This window comes from Parasteatoda tepidariorum, chromosome 1 (assembly GCF_982258835.1).
Source record: "Parasteatoda tepidariorum strain Cologne lab strain chromosome 1, Ptep-v5.0, whole genome shotgun sequence".
In the NCBI taxonomy this organism is placed as follows: domain Eukaryota; kingdom Metazoa; phylum Arthropoda; class Arachnida; order Araneae; family Theridiidae; genus Parasteatoda; species Parasteatoda tepidariorum.
Genome location: NC_141755.1, coordinates 28,486,823 through 28,507,564, shown reverse-complemented (window position 1 = coordinate 28,507,564; position 20,742 = coordinate 28,486,823). Strand labels below are relative to the sequence as shown.

The 20,742-nt window shown below is 31.8% G+C and overlaps 1 protein-coding gene and 1 long non-coding RNA gene across 3 annotated transcripts in view; one reads left to right on the top strand and one right to left on the bottom strand.

Annotated features, from left to right (window-relative positions):
* The first annotated feature begins 4,733 nt into the window (after positions 1-4,733).
* On the top strand, positions 4,734-15,112 carry LOC147816353 (uncharacterized). The gene is made up of 2 exons (XR_015432998.1): positions 4,734-4,841; positions 14,922-15,112. It is a non-coding gene; the product is annotated as an uncharacterized LOC147816353 (long non-coding RNA).
* Positions 15,005-20,742, bottom strand: part of LOC107442252 (uncharacterized) — a 27,415-nt gene continuing 21,677 nt past the window's right edge. Inside the window, exon 8 of one of the 2 annotated variants that reach the window (XM_016055771.3) lies at positions 15,005-15,364. In XM_016055771.3, the coding sequence (XP_015911257.1) occupies positions 15,255-15,364 (110 nt within the window). In that variant the 3' untranslated portion in view covers positions 15,005-15,254. The remainder of the gene's footprint in view (positions 15,365-20,742) is intronic. The other variant, XM_016055772.3, reaches the window with a different exon arrangement.

The window sequence follows — 20,742 nt, the reverse complement described above, 5'->3', positions numbered from 1 at the left end:
ACCTGCCCTTGCCAATTATAAGACAAAATATTGAAACCTTAGATTATGCGAAAAACAAAAACTCTTGTACCAACAATGAACTAAGTCTTAAACTAATTGGATATTCCGAGTATTTTTCAAAATGATTTTTATTTAAAAAACAGTGGCAACAAAATACTGTTTGTGCAGGTGCTTCTGCCGTATTGTTTATCTTTAGAATAATTTCTTAATTAAATACGCCATTTGTAAGCACGTTTTTAAAAACAACAAATTAAATTACCCACTTTAGTAAGTAAATGATGTCATTTTAAAAATTATTTTTAGGACTAGGAGTAACTAGCTTTTACCCGATTACAACTGTAGTAATTGGTTACGGATAATACCAATTGATTACAGATAATAATTACGCAGTCATCAATATTACGTAAATGAGGAATTTTTAAGAGTATTTTCAAGATGTGAAGTATTTTTTTTTACTGATTAATACAGTACTAATTGATAAGAATAGGAATAATTTCAACTAATTACAAATAATAATTGCATAGCAATCAAATAGCATACGGATTGCATCAATTAAAGTGATTTTTACTTTTTTTGTACAGAGTAAATATTAATTTGCATAAATCACCAAATGAAAGGAGATACTTCAACTTTACCAGGCTTTTATAAGTAAAATTGCTATAATGTGATACCTGAAACAGTTATTTCTCTTTCCTCACTTTAACATTGCAGCATTTTGATAATACATTTTAGTTATAATTCTCCGGCCAGAAGTTTTGAAATCAAATATTGTATTATTTGTAGTCACTTCCTTTACAGTTCATAGTTACTGGTACCACTCTTTAATTTTCTGGCATATACCATCTAAAGAACTACCCTCTGAATCACTCAGTGTGTGATAAAAAGCATCAACAAAACAACAAACCAAATAATTAATTGTTAGGTTAGGAGAACAATTTCATAAGCAACAACGGGCAGCCATATGGCAATATATTTCCAAATATATTCCGAGAACAGGTCATCTCCAGGATATGACGTGTTTTCGAACTGGAGCCGCGATGGCTCAGGGGATAGAGTGTTCGCCTTCCAATGAGGTGAACCGGGTTCGAATCCCAGCGATGGCTTGTCGGTACGAATCCGCATCCGGCTTGCACCGACCACAGTGCTGACGTGAAATATCCTCTGGTAGATGGATATGGGTTTGAGTCCCTTTGCGTTCAAGCTAACGGTGGAGGGTCTCGTGGTCTCCCTCACCATGTAACGCAAAAGCAGGTTAGTTCCATCAAAAAGTCCTCCACGAAGGCAAATTTTTCCCAATACTTAATCCAGGAGCTCCCTTGTCTTCTGGATTGGGTTCAAAATTACAAGGTTGCGGAGTTGAACATTAGTAGTCGTAAACCCAAAAATTGGTTCAACGACAGTTATGAAAATAAATAAATAAAATGTTTTTGAGCTGAATTGAGATTTTACTGCATGCTATAGGAAATAGGAGGAGAGGAATTTTTTATAGCCTAACTGTCTATGTCAGCTAAATTTGCAAGAATATCAATTTTGTAAAAGAAGTGGAGATGACTAGTTTTCGGACTCATCGATTTAATTATTTATCATTAATTTTGCCCTTGCCAAAGGTTTTGCATAATTAGATTGAACAAAACACGTTTTTAATATTTCATCCCATTAAAATAAAACTTTTACCTGTATTCAGTATCATTTGGCACGATGCTATTGCTCGAGGCAAACTAATGATAGTCAAAATTTACCATAACCAAGCGATTTTACTCCGGTATTTATCCCTTTCGTGGGGCCTCAAAAACCTCTTTCCACAGTATCTATATTTGTATCTACATTCCATAGTATCTACATTTCGATGCAGTTTCAATAAGTGCCAAATATGCTAGTTGCAATTATATTAGTGTATTTGTAACTCTAAAAACTGCACCAATTACCATAAGATCAAAAGAGCCTAATGCCTAAATTAATAAAGCAACATTTGCTTCAATAACAGTACGGGGATTTTCACGTTTCTTCTACGATCAGTACCATTTCTCCATTAGTCTTTCTTTTTATCTACATAGCTTTTTTTCTCAATTAGTACCTATCACCAAAATTAATTAAGCATCATTGATGTCAATAACAGTACAGCGATTTTTTACGGTACCTTTAAACGAATAAGTACCTTTTCTCTAAAATTTAGGATTATTTAATTAGTACCTAGTACCGAAATTAATTAGTTAAGCATAATTGGCGTCAATAATTGTATAACTATATTTTATGTATCTCCTAAACGAATTAGTACTATATCTCCCTTAATTGTGATTTTCAGTATATTACTTATTTTTAATACCGTTGATTTTAAATTATTTAGTTTTGCCAAAACACCTTTTAAACGCATGACTATAAACAAAAAACGCACTTTCAGATGACGTCAGGAACGGTAATTTGGTGACGCAGCCCACCTGTGCTACCACGTTCTTGTTGATTATTGAGTATATCTGACATAACGAATAAAAAATAATTAGGTATATGAGACCGAGAAATAAACTCTTTTTTTTTTTTTCATGAGCTATCAAATATCATTGATGTAATCTTTAAAATATTTGAAGAAATTAAATCGTTAGTGATTTCATTGATAGCCCATGAAAAAATTCCTTTTTTCAAATATCTCTCCTGAACAATCTAATAGAAATTTTTGAAGAATTTTTAATATGGGGGGGGGGTTACAATTGCACCTACCACACACTCTCAAAATGTCAGGACGTTAGCATAAACGGTTCTGAGGTAATAAGAAAAGGAGTTGAGCCTGTCAGATAATAATGAGAAAACACACTCATTATTATCTGATAGGCTCAAACTTGTCTGTGATGATGTAAAATAAATTCATCCAAAAAATATTTGGTTGCTGCATAGACGCAGAACAGAGCTTAGTTTTAAAATTGAGAAACTAGCTGAATGGTTACCTCTCCAGTCTATTAAAGAGCTTCTTCTTTTATTATATAGTAAAATTTACTTTGAACTTTCAAAAAAAAAAAAGAAAAAAGTAATAACTGAAAATAAAACTTTTCAGACCAAGAGTTCACCGAAACACTTCAGCTCACAAACCCTTCATTTTATTTTTTTAACCGTCGTTGAACAGCCGAATGTTGGGTTTACGACTACTGATGTTCAACTCCATAGCCTTCTAATTTTGAACCCAAACCAGAAGACAAGGGAACTCCTGAATCAAGTATTGAGAGACATTTGCCTTCGTGGTCGACTCTTTGATGGAACTAACCCGCATTTGCTTTAAATGTAGTTAAAAACCACGAAAATTTCCAATAGTTAGTCCAGGGGTCGCCAAACTTTTTTGATCATCGACCCCTACATAATTTTTCAAAATCTCCATCGACCCCCGCAAAAGTAATTTCCTGTTAATTAAAATAAAACTCTATTAGATACTGTGTTTGTACATTATTTTATGATTTTAAGCATTTATTAAAGTAATAGTACATTGTGTTACAATACTTTTATGAAAAATATATTAACATTGAAATTTAAATACCTTATTTTTAAATAATAAGTAAAGTAACTAAAGATTTACTGCTTCTTGATCAATGAGATGGGTGTGCCTGGTGTTTTTTTGAAATCTTCGCTATAATGGGTTCAAAAATCTTCAATTTTAACTTTCATCAAAATTGGTCAATTTTGTAATTTTCGTAAAAAAATACAAAGTGTGCTACAGTTTTGTCGCGGGCTGTACTAATCCATATTATTAATGCTTACCTTCTTTTTTGTGCATTGATAATTAAAATTGATATCTAAACTAAACGAATGATTTTATCGAAACAATAACTAATTATCCAAAACTATAAAAGTTTTAATAATGACACTGCAAATATTCAACACAGTTTGCAAAGATGGCTGAAACTGCGTATGATATTTGCATTTGTAACGTCAATGCTCGTCACACGTGACATTTGTACAAGCGCACATAAGCATATGACTTATAAACTGCGCTGAGTTCGTGCCGCTGCGCGGTGGTACATAAATACTTGTTTCACCCCAATAAATATACGTTTATTAATTTATGTTTTATAAAGAAACTGATATTGAGTCAATTATAAAATAAAATTCACAAATTTTACATACTTAATTAGGTATGTGTGATTTGCGTATTGAGAACTGTTTTTTTTTTCGGCCCACAATCGACCCTTCCGATTCGGATCGATCCCCATTCGTCCCCCTGTCTCAGATCGACCCCCTCTTTTGTTAAATAGACCCCTGGGGGTCTATATCGACCACTTTGGCGACCTCTGTGTTAGCCTGACGGCAAGGGGACTCTGACTCATGATCCATCTACCACTGAGGATATTTTACGTCAGCACTGTGGTCGGTGCGAGCCGGGTACGGAATTCGTTTCGATCAGCCATCGCTGGGATACGAATCCGGTTCACTTCATAGGAAAGCGAGTACACTATACCCTGAGACACAACGGCTCCCTCATTTTACTATCATAAACTAACAAAATCGATTCTAATACTTATATTAATGTTGTTATTTTAATAGAATAGTCGGCTATCATTTATGGCGTTCGAACAAATTTGTTTGACTCGTTCCTTAATTTAAGATATTCTTTATTTTTTATTCTTCAAATGTTCAAATAAGAAAATGCCTATTACGCTTCTGATTTAATCATAAATATAACGAGCTGTTTACTCAGCATTTTGGAAAGAATAAAAAAATTAATTAAGTTTATGCTGGCGAAACATAAACGTAATGCCAAATCATATTAAAGTTGAATTTATGAAATTTGTATTAGGAACACACAAATTAAACTTTTTAAAATGAATCTCGATGTTCAATGAATTCAACAGATAAATTTAAAGGTAATGGATTTCAAATATTATAATAATGTAGATTTTCTTTTTTATTATTGAACTTTAATCTGCAAAACAAACATAATTGCTTTACTAATTGAGTTAAATTTAATAGAATTCTATTGAAAGAGATTTTGCATTTTACTATTACTTAAAGAAGTGTTCAAAACGTGGACAGTGAATTCAATCGGTTAATATCAAGATATTAAAGTGAAAAAATTTGAATACTATAGTACAGTGATTTTTTTTAAAATTAAATCTCTATAAAAGGAAATGTAATGGGGGAATTCAGAGTCAGATGTCGGACTTTTTTTTATAAATATATATAAGTGGAAAAGGATTGGAAAAGGATTTAAATTGATTTATATCAGAGTATGCAAGTAATGCTTTTTCTATAAGTATTAAAAATTTCTTTCCTTCTTTTTAAAATTAAAAGTTTAATTCTGAAAAACATATATTTGCTTTACTAATCAAGACAAATTTAATAGCGAAATCCAATTAAGTGTGCATACAAAACTTAGACAGTGAAATAAATTGATTAATATTGATGCACCAAAATATTATACTTTAAACGATATAGCGCTATATATATGTATATATATATATTCATATTAAATTTATTCTATAAAAAACATAAGCTTTAACCATTAATATTCTGGGAAAGATGTAGCAAATTTTTTTCTTCTTAGATAAGTGCACAAACCTGGGAAAATGAATTAACATCAGTGAATCAAATAAAATATAATTCCCCCCCCCATTTCTTTAAGATGAAAGATAAATTCTGACAAAAAATAAAACATAATTGCTTTACTAATCGAGACAAATATAAGAAGAAATGTGGCATTTTTAAATGTATAAAGTTAATTTTGTTTTATAAAAAATTTAATTCTGTGAAACAAACTAATCGAGACAAATTGAATAGGGGGATTTAGGGAGATATGACGCTGCGTATAAGCCGCATTTACATTCTAAACAAGATAGCACCCATCAATCTGAAGCTAGGTTAGATTCAAGCACCGATGAGGATCGAACTTCAGTCCTTGAAAACTACAATTTAGTGACTTAATTTTTTACTTGAACTTAATCCTTTAAAAGAAACATATAATTGAGACAAATTTAGAAGAGAATTCAGAGAGAGATGTCTCAATTAGTTTTGAAGTAATGATACATTAGCTTGGACAAAGAACTCAATAGATTCACATCAATGTAATATAATTTAAATACTATAGTACCGGAGATTTTTTCTATACTAAAGTTTAATTCCGAAATAATTTTAATTCTTTTATTAGTTTTTAAAAATACTGAATTTTGTATGGTTTTATCGTAAGACATCTTCATTACAACATTCAAGTTTAGGAGCTTACAATTTTGCTCAAGCTCCTAATTTTTTTTTATAACTGTCGTTGAACAGCAGGCCCAATTTTTGGGTTTCCGACTACTAATGTTCAACTCCGTAGCCTTGTAATTTAGAACTAATCCAGAAGACAAGGAAACTCCTGGATCAGTACCCCTAGAGGTATGATTTGTTATGGGAACATGGAGGACTTTGTGACTCAACAGATTTAACGTGCATCAGTCACTAATTACTTCACGGGGAGTCTTCAACCGGCGGGGATCGAACCCAAGACTTCTTGGACAAGGGCGCAGTGTCCTACCAATCAGGCTATCCCAGCTCAAGTCCCTAATATTACAAAAAAAAAAATGCCCACTAACTATTAAGCAAGTTCAAGATTTGTCACACACCTATTATATACAGCCGACCGGTATGTGTAGGGGTCAGGGATCTGGCCTTACTTCAGAAAGGTTTTGCGTTTGAATCCCGGGCAAGGCATGGATATTCTTTCATTTTCTGTCCTTACTGTGGGAGCAACGTTGGCTCACCTAATATGGTGCTCCTGAAAGAGTGGTCAACAAATCTGCCCATCAGATGTTTGTATGACGAAAGGTGGGCATTGGAAAAAAGAAAATTCTTCCTTTTTCCAATTCAAACAACTAACTGTATCAAAGCTGAAAGAAAACTCAAGAACAAGTGATGAACATTAAAAAGGAGGTTTGACACTGATTGTCCTCCATTAAAGTCTATGTCACCCTAGTTTGAAATTGGTTAGCTTTAGAATCAAATCAATCACTTTAAACATTCAATTTATTTTCCTTGCCAAGCACGGTAGTTGGTCTAACGCAGGGTTTCTTAACCTGTGGTTCATGGACCCCTTAGGGGTCTATGGGTCATATTTTGGGGGTCCACCGACTGCTCCTAATTTTTAAAACGTTTGGATCAATAATATTTAAATAACATTGATCTTTTTTTATTTCTAAAAGGTGAAAATACATACATATTTGAAACTAGGTGATCGAGATACCCCAAATTCAGTACGGATTGCACACAGCCCTCTAATATCCTTGTCATATTTTCAACATCCTCCACTAACCGGCTTTCAGTTTGCACCATCAGGGGCAACCCCCTGATGACGGCCGCTGTACTATTTTTATTATCCCCTATCAAGCTACGGAAAATTGACACCTTGTTCAGGTTACTAGATCTAGAATTTATTACTAAGAAGAAAGCCCAGTTTTTGAAATCTGGAACATTAGACAAAGTTGCATATCATATTGCTAAAAGCAAGAAACCGCATACTATTGGAGAGACGTTAATTAAGCCATATGCGCTGGAGATGGTTGAATTAGTTTGTAGATTGGAACAGAGAAAAAAAACTTGAGGCAATTCCATTTTCAAATGATGCGACACATTCAAGAATAGTTGAAATTTCTTGCAATATCTTGAAAAAGATCATCGATGAATTGTAAGTATCGTCATTTCCCTTTAGTATGCAACTGGATGAAACTACAGATATCTCGAATTATAGTCAACTTCTTGTTTTTGTTCGTCACGTGTCTCTTGATACTATCAAAGAAGAATTTTTATTTTGTGAGTCTCTTTTGTAAACTACAAAGACAGTTGATGTTTTAGCAATGTTAAATGTTTTCTTTACCAAACAAGACTTCGGCTGGAAAGAAAAACTTCATTCCTTTCGTACAGATGGAGCACCTGTGATGCTTGGCAATAAATCTGGTTTTGCCCTGTTGGTAAAAAAAAAGTCTCCTAATGTTCTTGTTACTCATTGTTTTTTTTACATAAACAGGCTACAAAAACTCTTCCAACTAGCTTAAAAGAAGTATTATCAAAAGTTATTTTAATATCTTCAATATTACATCAATAATATTGAAGATATTAAATAATATTATCAAAATAATTTTATTAGACGTAGAGCTCTTAATCATCGTCTCTTTAAAACGGTGTGTCAAGAAATGGACGCAGAACATGAGGTACTTCTGTACCGCACGGAATTGCGCTGTCTGTCACGACGGTAGGTTTTGAAACAATTTTTCACGTTGAAGATCGAATTATCACTTGTTCTAGAAGAAAAAGATAACTCATTCTTCGAATATTTAAACAAAAAAGATTTTACCTATAAATTGGCTTACCTGGCAGATAATTTTAACCACATGAACAGTATAAGTCTTTTAATTCAGCAGACCTGCCAACCTTAGAAAATAAAAAAGCAGGAGACTCTTTCTGTATCACGACATAGCGCAATATTGAAAATTAAACCTGATTCACACTTCCTACAAGAAGTTTATTTCAAAATATATTATTTACATTACATAAAATAGACCACAATAAGATTCTGACACTGACTAATAAAGATACGTGTTCTTACTATAAAATATAAGTTTCTATAGAATTATATTAAAACATATCTTTTGATTTTTTCAAATTTAGGAAGAAGTTCAAAACTAACAAAATATGTCAATAATGAATACAATACTTTATAAATGCATTTCTTAATTTTTTTTTTAACTGCTACTGTTTTAAAACTGCAGATGTTGCTGATTTAGCATTATTTAAAAAAAAAAAACTGGCATCTATAGAAAGTAAAAAAACATTTTGCCTAATGATGTCCAAGATATCTCCGATTTTGCCATTTCATTGGTTATTGATGCTGTTTTGGTTCACACTCACCATAATTTTTAGTGATGTTACGGGGCAAAGTTTTTCTAAATAAATGCCCAGCATGATCTGAAGCACAAGTTGGGAAGGAAATTGCACAAATTGTTTTTTTCCTCTTATCTTGCACTAAATAGAAAAAAGCAGGAGAAAACACCCTGAAGGCCTGAGGGCGAAGATTTGAGACAAAAGCAGGAGACTCCTGCTAAAAGCAGGAGAGTTGGCAGGTCTGATTCAGGGACCCGATATCACCATGATGGATGCAACTGAGAAATTACAAGCATTCTAATTGAAGATGCCACTTTGAAAAAAATAGAATTCAAAGAGATATATGCAAACTTTTAAATGTTGGTCGAAGTGCTTTCTGAAAATGGATCTTGGCAAAATAATTTGTTACTGAATAACTTAAAAATGAAATCTGTGAACACCTGGAAGTACTTCAAGTTTCATTGAAAAAATATTTTAATTTAGATGAGATAAAGATAAAAGATGAGTTGTGGATTCGTCATCCTTTTCTTTGTGATATTGACTGTATCGATGATATGAACCTTGCCAAAGATGAGCTTATTGATCTTAGAACAAAGTCCTTGCTAAAAATGGATTTCGATTCAAAAACACTCGGAGAGTTCTGGTCTTCTGTGAAAGAAGCCTACCCATTGCTTGTAAAGCGAGCTATTTCAGCTATAATTCCGTTAGCTACAGTGTATCTTAACGAAGCCGGACTTTCCACAGTTGTGACAATAAAAACAAAACATCATTATCGATTGAATGTTGAACATGTTATGCTCGTTGCTTTGTCGAAAACCATCCCTCTATTCAATTTATTAATTAAGGAAAAGCAGCAACAACTTTCAGACTAAAAATTTTAATTTTAAATATTTTGTATACTATTGAAATAATAAAATTAAATGCTAAAATAAATTAAATACTAAAAATTGATGTTTTTTTGCAATTTTTTTTCTCAGAGGTGTGGTTCGTGACTTCTTAAAAAACTTTAAAAGGGGTCCATTGTATCAAAAAGGTTGAGAAACACTGGTCTAACGGTACCGTAGGAGCAAAATAACTTGGGTCCTTTGGTTCAAAGGGCCGTTATTTTCCGATATCGGTCTTATATAGAATTGTTTGAGTCACCCGTATATTTTACAGCCACTTAACAACCAATATCTGCCGTATATAAAGTTGTCACCCGATATTATATATTCATTATTCAGTCAATATAGGACCAATGTTGAAAAATCTAGACATCTCAATATTGGTCCCTCGGCATATGTCCACATATATATAGGGTCAATATTAAGCAAATTTTGTGCCCAACTGGGGCAGATGTAAAATTGTTGCTAGGGTAGTTGGCTAGCTGGTCTAAATCATATTTTCAACGTGAGTGCTGAAACATTCTAGCAGTCAGTGGAAAAAGGCTTGATAGCTAATTATGATTTTGGTGAACGTTAAAAGAACATGTGTATGCAAATTTTTTTTCAGTCATTAGTTTTTATTGTCAATAATAAAAGAAGACAAAACGAAGCATTGAAAATAAAAAAAGAAAAGAACGATAGCATTTACAAATGGAATACTCAGGTTCGTGTTTTGAATTTCCAGTATCCTAATATTATTAATATTTTAAAAAATTCTGTGTAAGTCAATAGCTATAAAATAACTGCCAAACAACGCCGCATAGATTTTGCGTAAATCAAGCGTTTCAAATATATATTCTAATTTGCGATTCGAATTTCGCGTTTTTAAATAATAATCGTATGAGTATGGAAATATCGGGAACCACGTGCGCCATCACTGAAAGCCTATTGAAAAAAAAAACAGTGGTATTATTGGTATTCCTTGCTTCAATTAAATCAAAAAGTGGTTACTCAAATGCGCGATTAAAATTTTGCGTGTCGCAATAATATCGGAATTTTAGCAACAAAATTGCCACTAATTAAAATATTAAGTCTAAAATAATAAAAATCTATTTTTCTAGCGAACGATCTTTTAAATGTTGGATATTTCGGAATTTATAAACTATCAATTTTATACTTCTGCGTCAGCCTCACTACTTAATTAATTCTAGCCGAAGTTATGAAATTTCTTTCTCCTTCTCTGTCTAGTGTTCTTGAAACTTATCCGAAGCTGCGGTCCTCTCTAACAAATCTGCAAGGAATCGGTAGGGCATCTATATTATATAAAACGCTAATACGTATGTATCAATAAAACCGATATTTCTTTTCTCGCGTTGGCAACAGTTTTCATTTTTAATTGAGAGGATTCGGCGCGCAACAGCACGTAGTGAGCATCATATGGCTATTCTATATTATATAAAACGCTAATACGTTTTAATTAATGGGCTTCGGTGCGCAAGAGCATGTAGTGAGTATCATATGTCTAATCGGGTGAATTCTCACCGAATTATCAAGAAAATTCTCACAAAATTATCTTCATCGAAGCCGATGCCTTACATCCGGCGTTCAGTACTATTATATATTGTTTTACAACACATGGTTTTAGCCCTCTGGTGGGAAAGACTTTAAAACAAAACTTACAACAGTTACTTTTCTCAACAAATGTAATGTAGAATAGTGTGATTAAGAAAAATATGCGAACTGTTTTCAATTTTAAATTAATATTGAAATGCACAGGTTTAGAATTTTCTACAGTGAAAAGTTTTTGGAACTTCAGTGTTCAAAAATGTATACAAAAGCTAGACGTTAAGAACGTATCCAATGAGCGAGCAAAACGAGCATCGGATTGCGAAAGCAGTTCCGGGTGTTGGCGAGCGCCAGCGAGCAGGGGGCGAAGCCTCCTAGTATATCAATAATGCCAAAACCGACCTTTTCTAAGAAATAACTTATAATAACGCTTTCAAAATTTTTGGCGGATTTGAGATTGTATTAGTTGCATGCTGTCATAATGTTTTAGCGTTAACGAGAGGGATTTTTGAAACATTTTCGCAAAAAAATGATCAAACTTTTTAAAAAATTAAAAGTTCTCCAGTTCATAATTTTTTAAAAAAAAAATTCTGCCAAATATTTGCATTAACAGTTATCGCAGTATAAACATGTATATGTAAATATTCCGTAGAGAAAAAAAAAAAACTAGCTGAAGCAATATACTGTTTAGATGCTATGAAAAAGTACAGATTTAGCATTATTGGTATATGCATACCTGCGCCAACATCGGAGAAATAAAATAACAGAGATTATACTACATTTTTTGGGCTACAGATACATCATGTATAAATAATCATGGAAGTCAAAAAGAGAAATTCAAAATAATATAAGCACTTACATTTAGCAAAGTAAAAAATATATATATAAATCTTAATGCAAAGTTGATTTTTTAAAAATTATTTATAATTTCTTAAACTATAAACACTCAATAGTGCAGTACTGTCAATAGTACCATCTGTAAAGAAATAAGAGAAGTATTTTTGCCTTTATCGGATATTTTATTGCCAATTTTCTAAAATTTCTTCAACAAATACAGAGAAATTTGAGACTAAACAGGAGATAGAGGTATGAACATGCCCTTAAAAAAGGAGTTATCGCACTTGAATGGTAAATTAGGAAGATAAAGAAATCATTGGTTCGCGGAAATCCGTGAATTAGCGGACGAATCACGTACCGATTGATTATAATATAATTCAATATTAACTGATACTGGGCTGGATTCAAGCTTAGCGTTGCCCTAAGCTATTGAAGGTAGTAGGGCCTTTATTTGTTCCAACTCCAATTCAAGTGTCGTTAATTTAATTATTGTTAATAATTAAACATCAAATTGTCTTTTTTAAAAAGCATTTAATAATCAGGGATGAAAGTGCCAGTTAGCAACAAAAAAAAAAAAGCTGAATATAAACGCAATCAAACATTATGAAATTAATAAATGTATGGAGCTTAAAAAGCTGAATTCAGAGTAAAAGCTGAAAACTTTCATGCCTGAATAATGAAACTTCCGAAAATATAATCGCACTATACAAATAAATCATAAGTTTCGAGTTAAAAACGTATTAAAAAAATTGCTGTTTTTTGAGTGGTTCAACTGTTAACTTTGTTTTACTGTGCAGAAACTATAAATTTCAAGTTGGGGTAGATGAATAGAAAAATGAACAGAAAGCACGAGGGAATTGAAAAAATTACATCCGCTTATTAGTTCGAGAACTATTAACTGCTGAACTTGTAGCAATAAGTATTGCGTCTGCAAATTAGGATGGTCTCAGATTTTGACATCTGTAAATATATATATATATAGAGAGAGCTTCATGGGCCTCTTTTAACAGCTTAAAACAAAACCTAAATAGAAATGAAAGCTAATTTAATTTTGGAGGGACATAAGCTGCTACCAATCTAGCTTACATGTAAATCCGGCTTTGGGCAGAACCCACAAATATTAACAATTTGTTTTAAATAGCGCGTGTTCCATAGCAGCAGATTGCCTGACAAGGGTAGTTCTTTCTACAGACCAATTATTCAAGATCTGCTGATTCATTATACTTTTTAACTCAAAAATCATACTGTTAAAAAGGAGCCACTATGCTTTATATTCAACCGAAAATAAAGGCTGCATTTACCTCACATGAGAAGCGCAGATCTAATATATATCACATGAGCAATCGCAATTTACCAATTTGATTCTCAATTGGTGCAACATCAAGAGACATGATACATATAGTACAAACATCACTTTTACACATCGGTTAATTTGTAAAATCAAATCTTAAAAAGGAAAATACTTAGCTAAAAATTTGTTCTAATTTTACATTTTATGAAATAAATTAGTGATTTTCGTTAGAACATAATTTTATTGAGTTCTCCAATTAACATGAAAAGAATTCTGGATTTTCTGATAGTCAGTAAAAAAAAAATATTTACTGCTTATTTTACTTCGGATATAGAGGATGCTGAAATTTCATTTTCTTCTAATGAGTTTCTTTTCCAAAAATCGTACTTCCGTTCAATTTTGAAGACTATGTCATCAAAGGGGCACTAGAAGTGCTCACTTCATCATCACAAGATTCAAACATTCTTAGGAAAAATGTTTATTCCTTGTTTTCCTATCCAGTGAGTGATAGGAAAATTGTCTTCATCTGCAGTGTCGGATTGATGTCGGTGTCACTTGCCCTCATAATTATTCTAACAAGACGACAGATTGTTAGAGTCACTGTCTCTTACAATGACACTTCAGGCTGAGAATAACGCAATCGGTCCATGGGCATCGAAATTTGACAGAAGTAGTGTTTGGAGGTGGAAATACAAGCTTAATGAACTTCTTTCGAAGTGGGGTGAACTGTGCACACGTGCAAGTTTTAAGTTGGAGGATTGAAAAAAATATTGCGAAAATGAAAATTGAGATCACTACAGTCAAACTATCAACTTCTCAGTTGTTCACTATAAGTGTTTAAAATATTATCTAAATGGAAGTTCCGACGGGACTACTAAAAAAGTTCACCATATTCCACTTTCGGCTGCAATATTAATTTAATTGTCGGGGCTTCTTAATATTTTGCTCAAGGCCTCAACTTTTTAACTTGGACCTTTTTAATAATTAAGATTTTCAATCTAATAAATACAATCTTTTGGTAAATAATTCTGGTTTTAAGGTAAACAGCCTGACAAGGGCATTAGAAATTTTGCTTCTAAAAGTGGATGGCAGTCAAAGTTGGGAAGCTGTGGTCTTAACCAAAGCTAGTTTTTTTTATTCAACAAATACATAATGAACACAACGGCTTTAAAAAGTACACCATAAAGTACCGGGCAAAATCAGAGCCCGTTACAACAAGTCAGTACAGCTGTAGCATTTTTAACATTGGCAACTTTTTGAAAAATTGACAGATGATAATAATGTAAGGCATTTCTCAAAATGGTACACATCATAATTTAGATTAATTTAAAGAAATAAGAATGAAATAAAGCTATTTCCATAATAATAAAATATCAAAATTCTATATTTACTTGGAGTGGATTCCGACAAAAAAAAAGTGTCGACTGGCAGAAATTTTTTCAATTGCAATTTGTTATATTTAATCATCCTAGTCAAAGTTGTTGACTGTTAGTTCTGTCCAATATCATAAAGAGCATTGATTTTCTATGTTCACTTAGTTGCAGTTCGACAATATGAAAATGAAACTAAGGATTGGACTAAACACAGAGAAGCACTGATGGGGGGAAAAGAAAAAGGAAACTTGTCTTTGAAATTATTTTATTTATAATTGATGTTAAAATGACAAAAGCAACATGAAATAAAGAAGTCAGTTTTGTCGGAATATCTTGTTTTTCCACACAAAAAATGCTTGATCAGAAATTAGACCGGTGTTTTACAGTGAAAAGTTTTTTGGATCTACTGACTTTTTGTCGTCTCAATTATGATTTATGTTCTTAATCCATGAATAGAGTTTACTATGATGGTAAAAACGAAATGTAAGGTGAGAGAATTCAATAGCCACGTCGGGTGGCACCTGCATAGGGATGTGTCGTCATCCTACTGTTGGCTCTTCCTCTAGCAGCCACGGCTCCTCCAGTCCTCATTGGTCCTCTAGCATCTTCTGAAAGAATGACATTTTAGTATATGCAAATAATTTTTTTAAAGCAATTAAATTATTAAACTCAAATATACACCCACACAATCAAAATATTCTTTCTAAAATAATGAAATTCAAAAAAGTTTTAGGAAGCATAACAAAAATTATTCCATAAGTTAACCCCTAGCTCCAGAACTGCCAACCTCAGAAAAATCTAAAAACGCTTTCCTCAGACTTAGTGATTACAGCATCTCTCTGGTGGCCACTCTACTTGTAAATTTTAATTCACTGAGATTTTGAGGGTGGAATTTCTAAACATTTAACAGAATCTTACAATATTCGATAAAAAATTTATTTATGCATTCATTAACAATTTATTCATTGTTTTGCACAAAAACTTACGATTCATGTTTAATAAATTCAGTATACATTTTACTTAAACAGGGTGCGTAGCCAAATCTTTGAATAAAAAATAAGCATTTTTTAAAAACTTTTCAAGCACTCAAAAAATCCATATTCAATCAATATTATTGAAAAACAAAATTTTTTTTATAAACAGTTTTAGCATTAAAAAAAAAAGAAAAGAAAAAGGCGTAAATCGAAACAATCAGTACTTTCCCACATCACCGTGTGAATTCAACTTGACCCTGAACTCAGAACAAAAGTACCCTTACCCCCTATGTCAAAAAAAGTGTTAGAAGTAAAATAAAATAAACAAGAAAAAAATTAAAAAGAAAAAAATTTCATAAGGATCTGAAATTCTCTATCCGAATCGGAGCACTCGGGTTTCGGTTTTCAAGTGTGTGCGCAGGCGCAAGTCATAACAAAGGGTACGACATGAAATCCGCGTGAATGATCACGTAGCAAACTCCCCATTTTTCGTGAAATGCATGGGATCCACCAGCAGACGTGCCAACCTAGCAAAATTAACATTCAGGAGTTTCCCTAACAAGAATTCAGGAGATTTCAGGAGGGGTAAAAAAAGGTGCATGGTATGCAACATTTGGCACTTCTAAGGAATTTTAAGTAAAAAATTTATTAAATATAAGAATGCAAGAAATTTTACACACTAATAGAGCAATAATTGTTTAAAAATATTAAATGGAAATAAAATAATTAAACACAGATTTAGCAACACAAAACTATATTAGGTAGATACTCTTTAAATAAATACCATTTCCTTAATAAAACATTATTCAAAAACCCGACACTGTAATAAAAATACACAAAAACTTTTAAAAAATAAACAAATTGAATAAGTATTTTATTTTAAAAAACCAATTCAATACTAATGTCTGTACAATAAAGAACCAATTATCCGGGATGCTCGGGACCATCGCTATCCCGGATGTCTTAATTTCCCGGTTTCCTGGATCGACAAAAAAGTGTCGTTAATCGATGTTTTATCAAACCCAAATTACAAGGAAGAAATGTAAACACATTTTAAAGTAAGAGAAAAAAGAAAAGCACTCCTAAATCTAAAAAGGAAAAAAATTGTAGAAAAATAAAATTTAAAAGAATAAAAAAATTTGCAAGTTTAGACAAGAAAAACAAGTTTAAAAAATAATTACGATTCCTAAATCAACTAATAAACAAAACCAATGATTAAATAACGCAATATATTTCATGGGGGGGGGGGGGCGAAAATAAAAGGAAAACCTATTAATCTAAATAAAAACAACACTTGAAAATTATCGAACCGAAACGATAGTTAAAAGACGGCACTAGCATAAATATTAAAACCTAGAACAGAACAAGGCGAGATCAACGGACTTTAAAAAAAAAAAAAAAACTAATGAAAAAATTTGGTAATACAAATAATTTTATTGAGTGCAAAATTTATCATGAAAAAGAAAAAAAAAACGTAGTGGAATCAGAAAAACGAAACTGCAATCTACTTCATAAAATAATTGTATGCTTAAATTAATAAACAATTCTCCTTTTTTTCTTTTTTATAAAAACGCGATTTTTAATTAAAGCAGGTGTGATTCCACATCAAGAAAAACTTGCGAATGATACCGCACTTCCAAAGAATCAGAATTTATTCAAAAGAAAAACATTTTATTTTTATTAATCGATGTCAAATAGATAAATATATTTTTCTCTTTCATCTTCTGTTCACTGATATGCATGTGCAATGCATTTTCCCCACCCCCTCGTAAATCAAACTAGCAAACGAAATCATCATGCCACTCCTTTGAGTTTAACGACCTAAAAGAGAATAAAGATCTAAAATCTTCAAGGTCGCGGAAGAAATGACGTTTCTCTGGGTAAGCGGGGAAAAAAATTCTTCCCTTCCTCACATTTTCCTCTACTCAACTTCAAGGATTAGTCCAGTTTCCGCTTTTTTTTTTTCATATCGTTTTAGTTCAAAATGGCGGGAGAACCGAGCAAATTTTTTTTCCGGATTATCTGGATACCAGATAAATGGTTCTCTACTGTATGCATGAAAAAAAGAGTTGCAGACTTAGCTCTCCGCAATTAAGTCTTGCTAAAGTCATTGGTACATGATTTGTTGAAATTGATCCATACTTCCGTTTCGACTTAAGACATCCTTGAATTTTTTTTTTTTTTTTAAACATACGAAGACTAAACGAATAATTGATATCACGTTGCTAGTTTACGAGCTTGTTGCCAACCGTGGAAAAATACGCATTAAAAACTATAAAAACAGCAAGATACAATATCAATTCCAACTATCGAGAGTACGAGTTTCCCGACTCCTGAACGGACGTCACTCGATAACGACATGTGACGTCATTGCATTCAACTCCACACGAAAGAAGAGGAAGATTTCACCCGCCCCCAGTGGAAGGGGGCGGGTGAAATAGGAGTGTTTTTAGAGGTAACGTTGAAGAGGGGGGAAAATAAAGCATGTTCAGCTACGCTTCAGGCAGATGGTAGTTTGATAAGAGGGGATGGAATTCAAGCTGAAAGAAAAACTTACCTTCGCACTCGCGGAAAAATTAGGTAATTTTGAGTTTGGCCGTCGATCGCAGTAAAATTCGGGAGTTTTTCAAATCAATTCCGGAGGGCGGGAGAATAACTCAAAATTCGGGAGACTCCCGCAAAATGCGGGAGAGTTGGCACGTCTGCACCAGATATCACTGATGGGGGAAAAAAAGCACTTTTTAAAAACGACAGCTGAAAAAAAACACCTTTAAAAGCTTTTAAAACGAAATCTCCAAAAAAAGCACCTTTAAGTACATTTTACAAACGCTACGCACCCTGTTACAGCTCTATATAGGTATGAATACATTAAAAAAAGATGTCTTTATAACAAAATTAGTTACATAGTGTTAAATTGTCAGTAATTTTATCAATTGCAAATACTCCAAGAATTTTAAAAAGTCTAAATCTTCCTGAGAATTTCTAACTCTGTTTCCAGAGAGAAAAAAAATGCCCAATTTGAAATTTAAGCAAGTTTTTAACAACTAAAATTACTAAATAAGAAATAAATTTATTACAGGGTGCGTAGCCAAATCCTTCAACAAAAAATAAGCACCTCTTAAGCACTCAAATAATATTTTTCAGCACTATACACATTTACAAAATACAAAATAATTTTTTAAGACTTTGCATGATCACGATAAAATAACTAGTTTCCGACAAAGAACCTTTTTCTTGATTATATTAGCCTTTATAAAATGATTGAGAGATTTTTCGGTTCGGTATGAGAGGGTTGAAAATGAGATCTGAAATGGAGAATATCTTATAAAATGCAGAGGAGATGCACATCACATGAGAAGGCAATATCACCAAACCCAGCTCAGTAGACGCACACACGGACTCGCAAGTATTTCATCAAACATGTAAAATGATTGTGAAAACGTTGGAACAATGAGAAAAGTACGCTTTGGCATAATACACGGCTAAAATCAACATGGTAATGAAAAAAAAAAAAAAAAATCTCATTTTCGAAAAGGGAAATTAAGCTCTTTTTAAAAACACCCAATGAAGGACCCTTTTAAATAACAAAAATCGAAAATAAGCACGTTTGAAACACTACACACCATGTTAACAATGAGTAATTAACTTCACACTTTTTAAAAAGGATTCATAGGTTTTTCTAAAAACCTTTCCTGTTAACTTCGTATATTCAACATTACTATTTTTTGCTGTTGACATCTTCGAAGATAGCTATGATTCAGGGTTGGCAGGTTTTTGACATGTGACAGTTTAAACCATGGTTTAAACCGTCACGTCAAAAACCGCACTGTCAAAAATGTCGAAAACCTATATTCATATGTGAAATTTAATTAATACATAAAATTTATATATTTTTTATAAAGGATAGTGTTTCTAAATATGAACTAGAAAAAATAAATTTAAAATTTTGAAGAAACACTTATATTTTGAATAGTAACCAAAATCTTGTACTTTTGAAAGCTCACTTCTTTTGTAATATTATGTATTCATTTTCATGTGTTATTGAAAATCTACAGTGATATTATTAAGAAATTTATTTATAACCAAATTTAGTGTATAGTATAGATTATACTAAAAATTAGACATTTTTAAAGATAAACATTAGCAGTTTTGTACATTAGACATCTCTTAAAGAAAAATCTTTTTAATATTCTTTTAAATCTTCTTAATAATCTTTTTAACATAAGACAATACAAATTTAAGTGCTTTCTGTTAAATACACAGAGTAGTTAGTGTCGATTTACAGTATATTCAGCCTATTCATTTACTATGCTGAAAATTTAGTTTATCCAAATACTTGTGAATTTCATTTTGCTGAATACTATATACATACTTTTGTTGAATATCTAAATATTCAGCTGTTGAATAATTAGTTCTTGCTTTCAAGATATGCATTATTTGTATTCTTAATACAAGTGGGGGAAAAAAATTAAGAGGTAAAAATTGTTTTAAAATGATAAGTGTAATAATTATAAATAAATATAATAAACAATATGAATTATATTTATCATTATTCCCAAATATAACTACTTTTAAATTCAAATTAACATACTGGATAATAAAGATATTCGGTATAACATTAAATTTTTTTTCATTCACTTGTATCAAGTTTGTATTTATACAACATAACTTGTAAGTTCCTTATAAATATTAGTTATATGTTCCTTATATGTCAAAAATGCATAGTAATAAACTTTTAATTTTCTTAAGTATCAAAAAAAAAATTTTTTTTTTCAAAATATAAATATTTAAAAAAATTTTGTGCAAAATTTTTCTGCACATGCATTTGAATATAAATTTCTGAGATTTTAAATCTGTTATTTTACCTTAATTTTAATTAAAAAATATTTTAAAACCTGCTGATTACCTATAATATAATTAAATTTCAGTATAATGCATGGCAACTGTTGGTAGTTTTGAAGTTTATATATTTTTTTTTGGCAAACTTTAGTTTTTGACAATTTTGATGGGTT